Source organism: Microcaecilia unicolor, chromosome 9, assembly GCF_901765095.1.
Source record: "Microcaecilia unicolor chromosome 9, aMicUni1.1, whole genome shotgun sequence".
In the NCBI taxonomy this organism is placed as follows: domain Eukaryota; kingdom Metazoa; phylum Chordata; class Amphibia; order Gymnophiona; family Siphonopidae; genus Microcaecilia; species Microcaecilia unicolor.
In genome coordinates this window covers 178,357,990-178,378,458 of record NC_044039.1, presented here as the reverse complement: position 1 = coordinate 178,378,458, position 20,469 = coordinate 178,357,990, and the positions used below count along the sequence as shown (strand labels likewise).

Sequence of the window (20,469 nt, the reverse complement as noted above, 5' to 3'; positions counted from 1 at the left end):
AGGGACCCTTTACCCAGCAACGATAAAAGTTGGTGTGCGGTGGCATCAGCACGTAGGACTGCTGTACACCGAGGCCACCTTTTACCACCATGGGTAAAAGTGTTTTTTTTTTTTTAAAGGAGGCAGTAAATGGCTGTGCGGTAACTTAAAAATTGCTGCGTGGCCACTTACTGCTGGAACCCTTACCACCTCCTATTTAGGAGGCTGTGAGGACTCTGGGAGTAATTGGGCAGTGCATGGCTCTGCCCAGTTACCGCTGGGCATGCCCACTCCCTGCCCACTAGCACTAGAAAGTAAAAAATATTTTCTAGCGCCGGACCTGGTGCACAGCAGACCCGGAGCTACCGCTGGGCTCCTCGGCTTGCCCAATGGTAGGGCCAATTTGCCGCATGCAACTGCCGGGTGATAAAAGGGCCCCTTAATGTGTTATTATATATGGGACATAACACAAAGATTTGTCTGGTACCACTGGAGAATTTAAGTTCATCTAGAAGCTTAGGAATTATATAGGTATTATTGTAAATTGTAGCTTGAACCTATCAAATCTGTTTTTTTCTAAATCCACTGAATCTGAAATTTTAAGGTTTTAAAGAAATTTGCCCAGCCTTGGTGTAACACTGTCTAAGGCCCCTACAACAATAGAGATGACCTAACATGACTTGTTTCAGAGTCTTGCCATTTCTTTTGTCAGGTCTAGTTCCCACAGTCAGCAGTGAGACCGGATATTCAATGCCGGGCCATTTATTTATGTTTATTATAAAAATTTTATATACTGTGACTTGTTCAGACCATGGCGGTCAACTTACAGAGTGGAGGAGTGGCCTAGTGGTTAGGGTGGTGGACTTTGGTCCTGGGGAACTGAGTCCAATTCCCAGCACAGGCAGCTCCTTGTGACTCTGGGCAAGTCACTTAACCCTCCATTGCCCACCACATAGAGCCTGCCATGAGTGGGAAAGTGCAGGGTACAAATATAACAAAAATAAATAATAACACAAAAGGAAAGTCATTTGATATGGTAGAAATGACCTAATCACAATCTCTCAAGAAACCTGTTCATAAAAGTATACACAGAAATATTATCTCCACATTGATGTTATCTTAATAGATCCTTGTTTCCTCTTTACTGCTAACATAATAGGCCTGGCAAAAATAAAACGTTTTAAGCATAACCTTAAACTTTTTAAAGTTAATCTCTGCACGTATGTCTTTAGATATATCATTCCACAAATGTGGCACTAGACAGGAGAATGCTCTTTTGCTTGCCCAGGCCCCCCTTACTCTATTTCTTGATAGAGTCACCATTCTAAAGTCTTGCATAGATCTGCATACCCTTCCTGGGATGTATGGAATTACCAAGGTACTCAAATACGGTGGTTTTGACTCATAGAAATCCTTATGAGTCAAAGCAAGGACCTTAAAGTAAATTCTATATATTTAATAGGCAACCAATGATAGTAAACAAGCAGCAGGATAACATGATCATATTAATATTTGTTACCCAACAACCTGACTGCTGCATTTTAGAGGGTTTTCAATCTTTTTAATTTATTGCCAGGTAAATCCGCATAGATCACATTTGCATAGTCTAATCGCACTATCAACAGGGTATATAAAAAGTATATAATACCTCCTCATTAAACAAGTATTTTATTTTATTTTTTTATTTGCATTTATACACTTGTATTACAAAGTAAACCAATGAGTTAATAAAAACAAACCACATAATCCAGTAATAAGTCCACATTAAGGGAACAGCAGAGGAAAGAAAATAAAGGGGGGAAAAAAAGGAAAATCGCTATCTGGCAGGCAAATATTATCTTCAGTACCCTATTAATACTTTCTTAACCTGGAACAAAACAAATAATACATTCATCCTGACTGTTCTGGTACTACCTTATCCTTCAAAAATTCCTCCAATTGACATAAGTACATAAGTATTGCCATATTGGGACAGACCAAAAGTCCATCAAGCCCAGCATCCTGTTTCCAACAGTGGCCAATCCAGGTCATAAGTACCTGGCAAGATCCCCAAAAAGTACAATACATTTTATGCTGCTTATCCTAGAAATAAGCAGTGGATTTTCCCCAAGTCCATTTTAATAATGGTCTATGGACTTTTCCTTTAGGGAGCCATCCAAACCTTTTATAATCCCCGCTAATCTAAATACTTTTACTACATTCTCTGGCAACAAATTCCAGAGTTTAATTACATGTTGAGTGAAGAAAATTTTTCTCTGATTTGTTTTAAATGTACTACTTGTAGCTTCATTGTCCCCTAGTCCTAGTATTTTTGGAAAGAGTAAACAAGCGATTCACGTCTACCCGTTCTACTCCACTCATTATTTTATAGACCTCTATCTTATCTCCCTTTAGCCATCTTTTCTCCAAGCTGAAGAGCCCTAGCCACTTTGGCCGTTCCTCGTAGGGAAGTCGTCCCATCCCCTTTATCATTTTCATCACCCTTCTCTGTACCTTTACTAATTCCATTATATCTTTTTAAAGATGCGGTGAGCAGAACTGAACACAATATTCAAGGTGCGGTCACACCATGGAGCGATACAAAGGCATTATAACGTCCTCATTTTTATTTTCCATTCCTTTCCTAATAATACCTAACATTCTAATTGCTTTCTTAGCAGCCGTCACACACTGAGCAGAGGGTTTCAACATATCATCAACGATGACGCCTAGATCCCTTTCCTGGTCGGTGACTCCTAGTGTGGAACCTTGCATTAACCTTGCTATAATTTGGGTTCCTCTTTCCCAAATGCATCACTTTGCACTTGCTCACATTAAATGTCATCTGTCATTTAGATGCCCATTCTCTCAGTCTCATAAGGTCCTGTTGTAATTTTTCATAATCCTCTTGCAATTTAACAACTTTGAATAACTGTGTCATCGGCAAATTTAATTACCTCACTAGTTACTCCCATCTCTAGATCAATTATAAATATGCTAAAAAAACAGCGGTCCCAACAAAGACCCCTGGGGAACCCCAATATCTACCCTTCTCCATTGAGAATACTGATCATTGAACCCTACTCTGTTTTTTATCTTTTAATGAGTTTTTAAACCACAGTAGGACACTACCTCCTATCCCATGACTTTCCAATTTCCTCTGGAGTCTTTCATAAGGTACTTTGTCAAATGCCTTTTAAAAATCCACATACACAATATTGACCAGCTCACCTTTATCCACATGTTTGTTTACCCATTCAAAGAAATTTAATACTACTACTACTTAACATTTCTAAAGCGCTACAAGGGTTACGCAGCGCTGTACAATTTAAACATAGAGGGACGGTCCCTGCTCAAAGAGCTTACAATCTAAGAGACAAGTGAACGGTCAGTCCGATAGGGGCGGTCAAATTGGGGCAGTCTGGATTTACTGAATGGTAAGAATTAGGTGCCGAATGCAGCATTGAAGAGGTGGGTTTTAAGCAAAGACTTGAAGATGGGCAGGGAGGGGGCTTGGCGTAAGGGCTCAGGAAGGTTGTTCCAAGCATAGGGTGAGGCGAGGCAGAATGAGCGGAGCCTGGAGTTGGCGGTGGTGGAGAAGGGTACAGAGAGGAGAGATTTGTCCTGTGAACGGAGGTTACGGGCGGGAACGTAAAGGGCGATGAGGGTAGAAAGGTATTGAGGGGCAGCAGACTGAGTGCATTTGTAGGTAAGAAGGAGAAGCTTGAATTGAATGCGGTATCTGATTGGAAGCCAGTGAAGTGACCTGAGGAGAGGGGTGATATGAGTATATCGGTTCTGGCGTAATATGAGACGTGCAGCAGAGTTCTGAACAGATTGAAGGGGGGATAGATGGCTAAGTGGGAGGCCAGTGAGGAATAAGTTGCAGTAGTCAAGGCGAGAGGTAATGAGAGCGTGGACGAGAGTTTGGGTGGTGTGTTCAGAGAGGAAAGGGCGAATTTTGCTGATGTTAAAGAGGAAGAAGCGGCAGGTCTTGGCTATCTGCTGGATATGCGCAGAGAAGGAGAGGGAGGAGTCAAAGATGACTCCGAGGTTGCGGGCAGATGAGACGGGGAGGATGAGGGTGTTATCAACTGAGATAGAAAGTGGAGGAAGATAGAGTAGTGAGGCAAGATTTCCCTTCACTAAATCCATGTTGGCTTTATCTCATTAATCCATGCTTTTGAATATGCTCTGTAATTTTGTTCTTTATAATAGTCTCTACCATTTTGCCTGGCACCGATATCAGGCTCACCAGTCTATAATTTCCAGGATCTCCTCTGGAACCTTTTTTAAAAATTGGCGTTACATTGGCCACCCTCCAATCTTCCAGTACCATGCTTGATTTTAAAGATAAATTACATATTACTAACAATAGTTCCGCAAGTTCATTTTTCAGTTCTATCGTACTCCGGAATGAATACCATCCGATTCAGGAGATTTGCTACTCTTCAGTTTGTCAAATTGCACCATTACATCCTCCAGGTCTATAGAGATTTCATTCAGTTTCTCTGACTCGTCAGCTTTGAATACCATTCCTGGCACCGGTATCTCTCCCAAATCTTCCTCGGTGAAGACCAAAGCAAAGAATTCATTTAATCTCTCCGCTATAGAACATAAGAATATAAGAGTAGCCATACTTGGTCAAACCAATGGTCTATCTAGCCCAGTATCCTGTTTTCCAAACAGTGGCCAAGCCAGGTCACAAGTACCTGGCAAAAACCCAAATCATGGCTTTGTCTTCCCTGATTTCCCCTTTTACCCCAACAATGATAAAACATATAATGGAGATTCTGATATGTAACTAAACATTTACACGGGAACTTAAGAAAGAAAGTAGCTCCAATAGCCGAAACCTTAGTTTTTAACTGCAAAAAAGCTTTCCTTTACAACTGTGTAGTTCTTGCCATGTCTGGAAACATACAGATGACCTGACCACAAAAAGGCAGCTGTGGTTTTTTTTTTTAATAAGCTCTCGGGATTTCCAGTTTATTCATAGTTAAGCACAAAACTACTATCAAAGTAACTCTTTTAGTAGTAATATCCTGAGAAGATTCCAAGTATTGAGAAAGGTGTAGGCTATCTGGAGAGTTAAGTGGCTCCAGGGCTCCTTCTTCTTTTTCTACCCTAGAGGCATTTGGAAGATAATACAAATTAACAATTACAACTTTCTCCCTATGGAAAGCCTTAAAGAAATATAGGGCTAGGTTTACTAAGTGGCGCTATGGGCGCGTTAGCATTTTTAATGCGCATAAATGGTTTACACGCATTAAACTCTAATGCGCCAATAGAAATGTATAGGCGCATTAGCGTTTAACGCGCCTTAAATTTACAGGCACGTTAAAAACGCTAACACACCTTAGTAAACATACCCCATAGTGAGTAATAGGAAAATTCAAGAAACGCAAATAGGAGCCCTGGTGATATTCTCTAATTTCTCTAGCTGGACACAAATAGCATAATTATCCTTAATAACTGCAGCAGAAGTTGACTGCATTAAGGAGGTTTATTCTCAAGTTTCCCTAAACGGCCTGCCACACTAACCAATTTATTGTCCTGGTCAGTCATTTTAGCAGAAGCTTCTTCAGTGTATTTAGCCAATTTAGAAAACTGAGTAAGATTGGCTTGCAGCATAGATTACATGTGTGTCACTACTGTCCATAAATCTTTCAAGATTACTTCAGAATTCATAGACAAAGATTTTAGAGATACAGACAAAACTGAATCAAAATTTTGCTGTAAGGATACTCGTGGAGGGTCCTCGAGATTCTTACTATCTCAAAGGACAACAAAATCCTCAGACAGTGAGGATTTAATTTTCTTGAGTCTTAAGGCTGGAAGGGTGGGGTACATTCACCTGAAGGTAAAGAAGCCTTAATAGGAGAAAGGGAATTGGGTTATGGGAGATCAGCTGACTTGATGACAAAACATGCTGGTCCATCGGGCCTTTAACACTGCCCGAACTTGTCTTTCACCCAAACTTACCGCTTACATATTCTTCCACTTCACCATATTGTAGATCTCCAAACAACCAGAACTCCCAACTCCCAGCTCTTACTGGCTCTGAAGGGGCTCCAAAGGGACAGGATCTGCCCCTTTGGTCATGCTCCTTTGACATGTGGCCATGACCACGTGCCCATGGCCACATTCCATGGCAGTGCAGATCTTTTAAGTTCCAGGGGGCCCTCAGCAGAACATCAGGGATGATACCTGCCTGGATACTGCCTGCCCAAATGTACAGAACTGTGGTCTGGTGCTGTTCACAGGAGGTCCGTGGCAGTGCAGATCTTTCAAGCTCCCAGGGGTCCTCAGCAGAAGAATGTTGGGGATAGCACCTGCCCGGATACTGCCTGCCCAAATGCACAGAATAGTGGTTTGGTGCTGTTCACAGGAGTTCCATGGCAGTGCAGATCTTTTAAGCTCCCGGGGATCCTCAGCAGAAGAATGTCGGGAACAGCACCTGCTCAGATACTGCCTGCCCAAATGCACAGAAGAGTGGTCTGGTGCTGTTCACAAGACTTACACAGCAGTGCAGATCTTTTAAGCTCCCAGGGGTCCTCAGCAAAAGAACGTCAAGGACAGCACCTGCCTGGATACTGCCTGCCCAAATGCACAGAAGAGTGGTCCGGTGCTATTCACCAAACAAATATTTTAAAGATCTTAATCTTGGTAATAGTGCAAAACCTTTTTTCAATACTTTATTGACCTGATCATCAAAAGTTAACCTTGAGTCAATAATCACCCCCAGGTATCTAAACAATACTAGCATCATAGCAGGTCTGTCCTGGTGTCCTATAATCCAACATGCCCTAGTTTTCTGATCATTCAAAACTAAATGTTGTTCATATAACCATTTTGACACTGCAAGATGTAATCTAGGTGGCAAGATGTAATCCATCTTGCCACCTAGAAATATCCAGTGTTTCTGGATTAATTTACACAATGATTAGCGCTTTAGAAATGTTAAGTAGTAGTAGTAGTAGTAATGATTAAAATGTCATCCGCATAACAAAATGCACTCAAGTCTAAACTTTGAATTAAGGTAAGCAAAGGACTTAAAAATATTTTAAATAACATTAGGGATAGTTTAGAACCTTGTGGTACTCTACAATCCAACTGATAATCCAATAAGTAAGATGAATTTAATGACACCTGAATTGTTCTTTTATTCAGAAACGAATCAAACCATTGTTGAACTACCTCTATAATACTTATATCTTTCAGGTGCTGAAATAATAATAAAAGATCTATCAAATCAAACGCTGAAGCTAAATATAACGATACAGCTAGCACAATATTACCACTATCCAAGTGCTCATAAACTTCACTCAACATAGCAGTTATCAGAGTTTCCGGTGACTGGCATTGAATATCCAGTTTATTTTTGACAGGTGATGCGCAGAATATTAATGGATAGTCGGTTATTAGTGGATAGCCGGTTATATCGTGTGATATAACCGGTTAGCCACTAAGCGCTGACTGAGAATATTCAGCAGAAGATAACTGGCTATCTCCCGCTGGATATTTGCGGATAGCCAGTTAAGCACTATTTAACCAGCCAGGAGCCGTTGTTGGCTGGTTAAATAGCGCTGAATATCTGGGGGTTTGTCTTCAATTCTTGTGTCTCCTGGTATTGCAAAGTTTATGGAAATCACAGTATTATTTTCAGTTATACTACATCCATTAAGCAAGTGGTCAATAGTTTCATATTTTTTATTACATAATCTGCAGTTGCTATTAGTCAAAATATGCACTATGAGTAGAATAACATTCATAGTGTAACTAGGGTTGCCAACTAGATACAGGTTTGCCAGACAGGGTTGACCAGTCCTAGGCTTACCCCAATGCATGCAGGGACTTGTAGTCTTGTTTTTCTTAGGGAATCCAATGGGGAAATCAGAACCTCAAGTCCCTGCATGCAATGGGGTAAGCCCAGGATTGGATCAACCCTGTTGGGCAAATCTGGATCTAGCTGCCAACCCTAAGTGTAACCTCTCGTGGCAGCCCATGGTACTGCACAAGTACCACGAGCTGCCATGAGAGGTTATGGCAGCCACTTTGTGAAGCCAAACACAAGGGGCAGGAATGAGGGGCTGTATTTCTGTCCCAATGACCCTCTGGACTACCAGGCATTATAAGGTAGACTTGGGGGGTGGGAAGTAGGGTATGGCCTACCTAGAGCATTGGGGTTGGGGGGGCGATATTGTGGGAGAGAGTAAACTTGGTGCTTGCTGGAGGGAGGGTGGGAAGGAGGAAGCCGGGGGGATCATGGCAATGTAAAAATGATTTGTAGAGTTATATGGGTGCAGCCCGATATTCAGTGCTGGCACCCGCAACATAAAAACATAAGAATAGCCAAAATAGTCATACTGGGTCAAACCAATGGTCCATCTAGCCCAGTATCCTGCTTCCAACAGTGGCCAATCCAGGTCACAAGTACCTGGCAGAAACCTAGATAGTAGCACCATTTCATGCTACAAGTCCCAGGGCAAGCAGTGGTTTCCCTCATGTCTATCTCAATATGACTATGGACTTTTCCTTCAGGAACATGTCCAAACCTTTTTTAAACCCAGATTTGCTAACCGCTGTTACCACTGCTTTTGAGCTGTCCTAAATTAGGCCACCTAGCGATGTGTGTGCCAGCACTGTATACTGGCGGCAACCGCATAACCCCGGGCTTCTCCCTAACACCTCCTCCAGTCATACATACCCCTGATCTGCCCACTTTTTTTGTGAGAGGTCAGAGGCAATATTCAGTGGTACTGCCTGGTTTAGTGCCACTGAATATTGGGGGTTAAACAGTCCTAGGGGATTTAAGTGGGCAGGAGCTTCTTCTGACCGCTTAAATCACTCTGAATATCGGCTCCTTTGTACATAAATATCTCTAGATTGTGTTTTGTTTGGTTTCTCGATAAATTCTTCCTTATATGTGTTCAGAAATAGTGATGGCAGTCTATAATTTCTCAAGCTCTATTTAAGCATAATTCCTACTTATAGATAATAGAAAAAACAGTGTAAAAGTACCAAAGAACAACTCTAATTTACCTCAGGACTCCATGCTGATGAGCTGTCTGTCACATCATTCCCTTCATACCCCTGGTTACTAAATGCTGTTTCCATCTGCAGGCTTCCATCTGTGGCCTGTCGACTAAGGCTAGGTGCTGAGTCAGCCTCCCTTCCAGATATCTTCTGGCATCCAATGCTTCTCTCCTCAGATGGTGTTCTTGAATCGACAGATATGTGATCATCTTCAGGATACGATATGTTATCTTGGTAACTCAGTTGACTTAAACCATCTAGATCTAATCATGTCCAATAAGAAAGTTATTTCAGAAGGACTAGATTAATTTATTTTTACATAATGTAGGACCTTACTCATAAATGACTTTTTTCCCGTTCTGTAAACCTTTATTGAATAAGGGTCTTCGTTATTTTTAAGTGTAAGAATGAACTAGCTTCCGAAAGACAGTAGTGATGAATAAGAAATATAAGGTTTGCTATTTCGCAAGGATTCATTAGGGCATATTTTAGACCACTCATTTGCAAGCTGAGCAACATCCTTTTACAAATACCAAACATGTAGGGGGTAATTTTATAAACTTTTTGTGAGTAAACATTGCTTTACCTACAGAAAAGGGCTTTACTCCAGAGTTATGTGCATATAAAGCAGGTGCAGAGAATGTTCACATTTATTTTTGCCTGACCTGAGAGTAGGTATGTTTGGAGGAGGAGATTGGGTGGGGCATAGGCGGAATCACAAAGTATGCACATTTTTTATACAACACAAACATTGGGCATACATTTATATACACTTCTGAACAGGCATAAATGTATATAGGTGCATTAATCCACAATTTTTGCATGTTTGCAAGACTTTTTATAAAGACAAATGGGCATTTATATATCTTTATAAATAACCCTAAAATGGGCATCTACTTGGACCTGCTACCTAGGCAATCAGTTATAAAATTACATTCAGAATGCATTTTAATGTAGATTAGAAATGCATCAATTTAAAAAAGCAATTCATATAAATCATTTTTTAGAAGTGGCTACAATAGAAATGTACCTATTAGGGAAAAGTATAAAATGAAAACAAATTCTACATCATGCTTGAATTATAAATAACCAGTCTTTGCAAATAGCAATGTATCAGTTTGTACACAAATGTAGGGCCCTGTTTATTAAGGTGCGTTAGCGTTTTTAACACACCTATAATTAATGCGTGTGCTAACCGTGTAGGCACCTATAGGGATATTGTAGGCGTGTACATGGTTAACACACATTAAAAATGCTACTATGCCTATAACATAGCTTAGTAAACAGGGCCTGTAATTAGAAACTTATTTATTTATTTATTTGGTGTATAGTAAGAATAAATGAAACATAAGCAATACACAATTACAGCATTAAAAATATTCAAATAACAATACAAAGTATAGCATAGTATACTACTTATAACGTCAACACAATATGAATTAAAACATTTTAATAGACAGTGTAGGGTATAAGCAAAGATGGAACATAAGAGAGTGAGAGGAATTAGAAAATAAGGGAATTAATTTAAAGAAAGTTGCACATGAGGTCAGAGAAGTGATTAAATATTTTCAGCTAGGGTTGGAGTGGATAAACATGATCTGCTGCAGTATATGCAACCCGTGTCATTCCTTGTGTGTGTGTGTGTGTGTGTGTGTGTGTGTGCGCGTGTGACCTGCTTCCTGAAGTAGAGGTAGTCTTGTGTTAAGTGAAGCCTTTCAGGGAGTTTATTCCAAAGTGTGGGGCTACTCTGGACAAAGCTCACTTGCGGGTATCACATCATGTAATGTCTTTTGGAGAGGGTGTGGTTAGCGATACCACAGATTTTCAAGAATGCACATTATTATTGGCAACTGCTGAGCAAGATGTAAACACGACCAACAAACATAGTTTGAAATGACTATATGCAAATTCCAGAAGCCTAAGAAATAAGATGGGAGAGTTAGAAAATATTGCACTCAATGAAAAAATAGATATAATAGGCATCTCTGAGACCTGGTGGAAGAAGGATAACCAGTGGGACACTGTCGTACCAGGATACAAATTATATCACAGTTATAGGGTAGATCGATTTGGTGGAGGGGTAGCATCATATGTTAAGAAGAGCCTTGAATCGAATAGACTAAAAATTCTGCAGGACACGAAACACATCTTGGAATCCCTATGGATTGAAAATCCATGTGTAAAGGGGAAAAGGATAATGGTAGGAGTGTACTATCGTCCACCTGGTCAGGGTGGACAGACAGATGTAGAAATATTTTCAGAAATTAGGGAGGCTAACAAACTGGGGAACACAATAATAATGAATGATTTCAATTACCCTGATATTAACTGGGTAAATGTAACATCAGGGCTTGCTGGAGAGGTAAAATTCCTTGATGAAATCAAGGACTGCTTTATGGAGCAGCTGTTTCAGGAGCCAACAAGCGGAGGAACAATTCTAGACCTAATCCTTATTGGAGCGCATGATCTGGTGATGCAGGAGATAATGATGCTGGGGCCACTTGATAACAGCAATCATAACATGATCAGATTTGATATAAGCTCTAGAGTAAGTACACACAGGAAATCTAATACATTAACATTTAACTTTCAAAAAGGAGACTATGATAAAATGAAAAGAATGGTGGAAAAAAAACATAGAGGAGCAGTTGCAAAGGTTAAAACTTTAATCAGGAGTGGATGCTGTTCAAAAATACCATCCTGGAAGCCCAGACCAAGTATATTCCATGTATTAAAAAAGGAGTAAGGAAGACCAGCCGCATGGTTAAAAAGTGAGGGGGGCCTTTTACTAAGACACGTAGGTGCCTACGAGCATACAACGTGTGTCAAATTGGAACTACTGCCTGGCTAACGCATGCCCCAGATGATAATTGCATTTTTGATGCCTGTCCAAAACACACGGTAGAAATTTTCTACCATGTGGCGCTTACCCGGCGGTAATCAGCAGCGTACGCGCACTGATGATTACCGCCCGGTTAACGCATGAGACCTTACCACTAAGTCAATGGGTGGCAGTAAGGTCTCAGGCTGAAAATGGATGTGCGCTGGTTTTAACTTTGCCACACGTCCATTTTCAGCCACAAAAAAAGGTCTTTTTTGCAGGCACACTGAAAAATGGACCTGTGCACATCCAAAACACGTGCCTACACCAGTGCAGGTCATTTTTCGGTGTACCTTAGTAAAAGGGCACCGAGGTGAAGAAAGCTATTAGAGCTAAAAGAAAATCCTTCAGAATATGGACGAAGGATCCAACTGAAAATAATAGGAAACAGCATAAGGAATGGCAAGTCAAATGCAAAGCGCTGATAAGGAAGGCAAATAGAGAGTTTGAAAAGAAGATTGTGATGGAGACAAAAACACATAGTAAAAACTTCTTTAAATGTATTAAAAGCAAGAAACCAGAAAGGGAATCAGTTGGACTGCTGGATGACTGAGGGGTAAAGGGGGCACTCAGGGAAGACAAGGCCATAGTGGAGAGATTAAATTCATTTTTTGCTTTGGTCTTCATCGAGGAAAATGTGGGAGAGATACTGATGCCAGAAATGGTATTCAATGCTAACGAGTCAGAGAAACTGAATCAAATCTCTATAAACGTGGAAGATGTAATGGTGCAATTTGACAAATTGAAGAATAGCAAATTGCCTGGACCGGATGGTATACATATCAGAGTATTGATAGAACTGAAAAATGAACCTGCAGAACTATTGTTAGTAATATATAATTTATCTTTAAAATCAAACATAATACCGGAAGATTGGAGGGTGGCCAATGTAATGCCGATTTTTAAAAAGGGTTCCAGATGTAATCTAGGAAATTACAGACCGGTGAGCCTGACATTGGTGCAAAATGGTAGAGACTATCATAAAGAACAAAATTACACAGCATATATATAAGCATGGATCAATAAATGTATTTATTTATAAAACTAATAGCCCGCTTAAACCTAAGCAGCTAACAGCAAAACATATATAATCATAAAACACACCTACAAATTAGAATTACTTCAAAACCCCAAACTACTCCCCCACCCCCACACCCAAGGATAATAAACAATAGCTGCTGAACTCTGACTACATCATATTAAAAGCCTGAACAAAAAAATGGGCTTTCAAAAGCTTCATAAAGTGTCATGCATTCATACAGAAATTCAAATAGCCAGGCAAAGTTTTACACAGTACTGGGCCTGCCATAGAAAAGGTTGCCAGCTTCATAAAAGCATAATGGGTAGTCAGTAACAAATCATTTGCCAATTTTTTCATAGAGTCAGATTTCAAACCCCTAGCAGAAACAAACAATTTAATCACAGAATAAAAATACAATGGAACCTTCCCCATAAACAGTCTGGTCTGGTGAAGCAAGTATAAAAATTTAAACTGAATCCTATATTAATGAGACAAAGCCAACATGGATTTAGTGAAGGGAAAGCTTGCCTCACCAATCTATTAAATTTCTTTGAAGGGGTGAACAAACATAAGGATAAAGGTGAGCCTGTTCATACTGTTTATCTGGATTTTGAAAAGGCATTTGACAAAGTATCTAATTAAAGACTCCAGAGGAAAGACTCCAAAACACAACTCATGGACTTCATCTCGAACTCCTGTATATCTGCCTCAAACATCCTTATATTAGGAGACATCAACCTACACCTAGAAGATGATACCTCACCAAGCACAATCTGAATGCAAAGAATTCTTAAAACTCTGGAATCTGCAAGCACCCAACACGCAACCAACACACAAAAAAGGATACACAATAGATATCATAACAAACAAATTTGAACCGGACTCAACTTTCATAATCACTGACACAAGATGGACACCCACATTATGGTCAGACCACCATAAAGCAAATGTCTCTCTCTGCTGGTGAAAAACACACATAAACACAATCAATAAACATGAACGAAAAACATACACAACAAGAGGAAATATAGACCCCACAACATTCTGGCAACAGATCTACCAGAACGAATGGTCAACAACTGCTGACACCATCCAATTCCTCCAAGAATGGGACGATTTATGTATAACAACACTAGACAAAATCGCCCCAATCCAAACCAGAACATCACACAGAAAAAAATCAAACCCATGGTTCACCGAAGAGCTGAAAAAACTTAAAACACAAGTCAGGAAACTAGAACGCGCATGGAACAAAAAGAGAAACGAACAAACACTAAACGCCTGGAAATTACTTCGGAGAAAATATAAATATACCATAAAACAGACTAAAAGACTACACTACAAAACAATAATAGGACCAAACTACAAAGACACACATAAACTCTTCTACCTTGTGAACAAACTGTTAGACACCACACCAGTCACAAACAACGGCAAAGATATACCAGATGTTGACAACCTTGCGAAATACTTCAAGGAAAAAATTATACAATTACGACTCAAAATACCTGCTAGCCCACTGAATACGCCACACTTCTAGATTGTCTAGATCCAGAAGAAGGAACATACCCAGCAGACAGAGCCTGGACCGAATTCGAACTACTATCAGAAGACCTCATCTCTGAAACACTTAAAAGATTTGCCAAATCCCACTGCAAGCTAGACATATGCCCAAATAACCTCATGAAATCTGCTCCTCAACAATTCATAATAGACCTAACGAACCACGTAAACTTCATGCTACAAAATGGACTTTTCCCAAAAGAAAAAGGAAAAATCTTACTCACCCCAATTCCAAAAGATACAAAGAAAAGCACGAGCGAAATAACCAATTACAGGCCAGTAGCATCCATACCACTAATAACCAAAGTAACCGAAGGAATGGTAACTAAACAACTCACAAACTATCTAAACAAACATTCAATACTGCATGATGCCCAATCAGGATTCCGGTCGAATCATAGCACAGAAACAGTACTAGTCAGCCTCATGACTAAATTTAAACAAATAATTGCAACTGGCAACAATATACTCCTCCTACAATTCGACATGTCAAGTGCCTTCGATATAGTGGACCACGGAATCCTATTGCATATACTTGCGTATTTTGGCATCGGAGGAAATGTCCTGAACTGGTTCAAGGGATTCCTAACACAGCGTTCATATCAAGTTACATCAAATTCAACCATGTCTAATGCATGGACACCTGAATGTGGAGTACCACAAGGATCACCCCTCTCACCAACCATCTTCAACCTAATGATGATCCCTTTGGCAAAACTCCTATCAAACCATAACCTCAACCCATATATATACGCCGATGATGTGACAATATACATCCCTTTCAAACAAGACATCAAAGAAATCTTTAATGAAATCAATCAAAGTCTACACATCATGAACACATGGGCAGATGCATTTCGTTTGAAATTAAATGCAGAAAAAACTCAATGCCTGATACTCACCTCCCAATACAAAACGAATGAATTTACCGCTATAAACACACCAAAACTAAACCTTCCAATCTCAGAAACGCTAAAAATCCTTGGAGTCACTATCGACCGCCACCTAACACTCAAAACTCATGCAAACAACACAACCAAAAAGATGTTCTACTGCATGTGGAAACTGAAAAGAATAAGACCATTCTTCCCAAGATCCGTCTTTCGCAGCCTAGTGCAATCCCTCGTACTCAGCCATCTGGATTACTGCAACTCATTATACGCAGGTTGCAAAGAGCAAATACTGAGGAAACTTTAAACAGCCCAGAATACAGCAGCCAGACTCATCTTCGGAAAACCAAAATATGAAAGTGCAAAACCCCTAAGAGAGAAGCTACACTGGCTTCCACTCAAGGAACGCATTACTTTTAAAGTATGCACATTAGTCCACAAAATCATTCACGGCAAAGCCCCAGCCTACATGTCTGAGTTAATAGACTTACCACCCAGAAACGCTAAAAGATCATCCCGAACTTTCCTCAACCTCCACTTCCCTAATTGCAAGGGCTTGAAATACAAGACGCTACACGCGTCAACCTTTTCTCACACGAGCACGCAGTTCTGGAATACACTGCCGCACAACCTGAGAACGATCTACGAGCAAGCCTCCTTCCGCAAATTATTGAAGACCCATCTTTTTGAAAAAAACCTACGGAAAGAACCAAAACACATAAAATCCACACCCAATGTCCATTAATGCATCAATACATCCACTCCCGAACTCTCATCCCCCGTAACCTCACCTCACTCATTCCTTGACTCACAGAACTATTTCTACCATATGTCTTCTTATCTTAATACTGCCCTGTTAGCTTCCCTTTGTCTCCTTCCTATGTTTCAAAGTTTTGTTCCATTGCTATATTCCTTAACGACACTTTGATTGTCTCGCATAACTCTTCACAATGTAATCCATAACCAAGTTGTAACGAATTGTATTTCCACCATTCATCTTATATTGTAAGCCACACTGAGCCCGCCAAGAGGTGGGAAAATGTGGGATACAAATGCAATAAAATAAAATAAATTGGGAAGTCATGGGATAGGATGTAGTATTTTATTGTAGATTAAAAACTGGTTAAAAGATAGAAAACAGAGAGTGGGGTTAAATGGTCAGTATTCTCAATAAAGAAGGGTAGATGGTGGGGTTTTGCAGGGTCTGTGCTGGGACCGCTGCTTTTTAACATATTTATAAATGCTCTAGAGATGGAATAACTAGTGAGGTAATTAAGGGGCCCTTTTACTAAGCTATGTAAGCGTCTACACACACCCAACGTACGCCAAAATGGAGTTACCGCCCGACTACAGTGTGGCTCTTGCGGTAATTTCATTTTTGGTGCGCGTCCACTACGTGCATCTGAAAAATATTTTTTTTATTTTTGGGCGTGCGTAATGGACGAGCACCAAGTGCAATTTGGCACGTGTAGGTCATTACCGCCCACTTACCACATGAGTCTTTACTGCTAGGTCAATGGCTGGCGGTAAGGTCTTAGACCTAAAATGGACGCGCGGCAATTTTGATTTTGCCAAAAGTCCATTTTTGGCAAAAAAAGACCTTTTTTACAGGCACACTAAAAAATGGATCGGCGTGCACCCAAAACCGGCGCCTACACTACCGCAAACCATTTTCAACGCACCTTTGTGAAAGAACCCCTAAATTTGCTGACGACACAAAGTTATTCAAAGTTGTTAACTTGCAAGAGGATTGTGAAAAATTGCAAGAGGACCTTACAAAACTGGAGGACTGGGCGCCCAAATGGCAGATGACCTTTAATGTGAGCAAGTAAAGTGATGCATGTGGAAAAGAGGAACACGAACTATAGCTACTTGATGGTAAATTGCACATTAGAAGTCACCGACTAGGAAAGGATCTAGGTGTAATTTATTATTTATTTATTTATTTATTTTATATCATTTATACCCCACATTTTCCCACCACTGGCAGGCTCAATGTGGCTTACAATATTTAAGAATTGCGTTCAAAGTATGCACCCTGGTCCACAAAATCGTTCACGGGGAAGCCCCGACCTATATGTCAGACCTTATAGACTTGCCCATTAGGAATGCAAAAAGATCATCACGCTCATTCTTTAATCTCCATTATCCTAACTGTAACAGGCTAAAATATAAATCCAGGGACGGGTGCCAACCTCTCTCTCCGAGTCAGAAAGTGAAGGCAGCCCAGCAGTGCTAACTGAGGCAGACACCTCTGCTGAAGTTGCTTAAAATAATATAACCAGTGCTATATATGTCTTTGGTGTGGGAACAACTTCTCATTCGGGGTGAGCTTGAAGTGAACAACATTCAAATTAAAGAGAACAGGTTTGGAGGGAGGTGTGCAAGTAAGACTGGGAAGAAATAAAAAATCAATAGTGTAATTGTTTGTTAAAATCTGTAAGTGGTTCAAAGATTTTGTTTTTTTTCTCTGAGCATGTACACTGAGAAGAGGGCATGACTGCAATGATGTGTGCATAATTATCTTATCAGGTAACCTGAGATATCTACAGCTAAAAGCCATTTCATTGGCTGATGGTTCAAACAGTAGGTTCAAAGAGGAAGTTTAGCTGTGAAGAGCTGGTAAGTGAAAATCTGATTGCTTTTTTTGTGTGTAATTACTAAATGTTTTGTGTGTAATTACTAAATGTTTATTTTTATATATCTCCACCATTCATGATGTATTGTAAGCCACATTGAGCCTGACGAAACACTCAAACCCTCTGCTCAGTGTGCAGTGGCATCGAAGAAAGCAAACAGAATGTTAGGTATTAATAGTAAAGGGATGGAAAGCAAAAATGAGGATGTTATAATGCCTCCATGGTGTGACTGCACCTTGAATACTGTGTGCAGTTCTGGTCACCGTATCTGAAAAAAGATATAGTGGAATTAGAAAAGGTACAGAGAAGGGCAACGAAAATGATAAAGGGGATGGGCCAAATTCCCTATGAGGAAAGGCTAAAGCGGCTAGGGCTCTTCAGCTTGGAGGAAAGATGGCTGAGGGAGATATGATAGAGGTCTATAAAATAATGAGTGGAGTGAAATGGGTAGATATGAATCACTTGTTTACTCTTTCTGAAAATTCTAGGACTAGGGGGCAGGAAATGAAGCTACAAAGTAATAAATTTAAAACAAATCAGAGAAAATATTTCTTCACTCAACATGTAATTAAACTCTGGAATTCTTTGCCAGAGAATGTGGTAAAAGCAGTTAGCTTAGTGGGATTTAAAAAAGTTTGTATATCTTCTTAAAAGAAAAGTTCCGTATAGAGCTGTGTGGTTTTTCAAATCAGTCAGCTTTGTATAACATTCCTTTTTCTTATTTAGTAGGGCAATTAGCTAGCTTGTGTCTTGGTTTTCTCACAGACTATAGACAGGCTTGCTTAACCCTAGTAATGGGCTATAAACTTTAAAAAGTGTTTGTTTGTTTGTTTGTTTGTTTGTTTGTTTGTTTGTTTGTGTCAAACAGGTTTTAAACATAACACAGGGACATTTTCAGTGGAGGACCACAAAGAGTGATAGGTAAAGAGGGCAAAGGGCAAATGATGAATATTTCAGAAAAATACCAAAGAAACAGAATTATGTGAAGGTGACTTTAGAGGTCAGAGTTGAAGAATACCAGATAAGGAAGAGAGAAAATATAAGGCATTAAGTGATTGGACAAATTAAGCTTCAGTATTCAGACTGGGTACCATTTGTACCAGGTCAGAATCTGACAACTTCTGAAGGGAAAACACATAAAGAAAGAGATTGATTTTATTTTGCTTATACTGAAATTTGGACTGATATAAATAAGAATTTAATTTTCTGTAATACTGGGATAAAAGAATTGTTTTATTGTAACCATTTATTTACTCTAATACATTTTAGCATTATTATAAAAAAGATAAACTGAACTCAAGTGTTTTCCCTTTGCCAGAAAGGCTTGCATTTTTCTAGTCTCTTCTGTTCAGCTCCCTTTAGAGGCAAGAAGGGAGTGCCCTATATATATATAAACAGTCCATAAGCTGTTATTAAGATAGACTCAGGAAAATTCACTGCTTATTTCTAGGATAAGCAGCATAAAATATATTGTATTGTTTTGGGATCTTGCCAGATACTTGTGACCTGGATTGTCCACTGTTGGAAACAGGAAACTGGGCTTGATGAACCTTGATCTGCCCCAGTATGGCAACTCTTATGTTCTTAGGGGCCCTTTTATTAAGCAGCAGCAAAACGTGGCCTGTGGTAGTGTAGGTGTGTGTATTGGGCACGCGTCAGGTCAGTTTTTACCATATCTACAAAAAGGGCTTTTTTTAATGGAACGAGAAAAGGGCCTGCAGTAAAAATGAAAAGACCGCGCTCCCAAGACCGGCCTGAGCCCTTAACGCCACCCATTGATCTAGCGGTAAAGGTTCACACGCTACACGAGCAGTGACTGGTCAGTGCGTTCCAAGTGTCAACTACCACCAGAACAGGCGCGCATAGGAGGAAATAAATAAATAATTCAGCCACGTGTTATGAGCATGCGCCAACAATGAAATTACCTCCCAGAGGGCGTGTTGGCCTGGTGGTAGTCTCATTTTGGCGCATGCTGCATGCATGTACAGTCTACTGCAACCTAGTAAAAGGGCCCCTTAGTGTCCTTGGTGCTGTATAGGATGACCCTGTTCTTCAAGTACTCTGGGACATTTCCCTTTGAGATCCTTGAAGATCAGACATAGAGTTTTAAATTTAGCCCTGTATTGTAATGGTAGCCAGTTTAAAATCAAACATGGTACCGGAAGATTGGAGAGTGGCCAATGTAATGCCATTTTTTTAAAGGGTGTGATATGTTCATGTTGTTTGCAACCTTCTATTAGTCTTGCTTCAGCGTTCTGAATCAAGTGGAGCTGGTGCAGACCCTTTGTAGTCAGACCAGTGTAGGGTGCATTACAGTAATCCAGTCTTGATGTTATCATGGCATGCACAGCTGGATAAGATTTGCCTTCTCAATGTAAGGAGAGAGGCAGTGCAGTTGTCGCAAATAGTAGAAGCAGTTCTTGAAGATTGCTTGGATTTGACGAATCAGAGTAAGTGTTGAATCTAACTGTATTCTAA

General features: G+C 40.1%; 1 protein-coding gene across 1 annotated transcript in view; it reads right to left on the bottom strand.

Moving 5' to 3' along the window:
- The window catches only part of SYT16 (synaptotagmin 16), a 240,832-nt gene that overhangs the window by 154,908 nt on the left and 65,455 nt on the right, over positions 1–20,469 (bottom strand). The window contains exon 4 of the mRNA XM_030213711.1: positions 9,004–9,260. Within this exon, the coding sequence (XP_030069571.1) occupies positions 9,004–9,260 (257 nt within the window). The remainder of the gene's footprint in view (positions 1–9,003; positions 9,261–20,469) is intronic.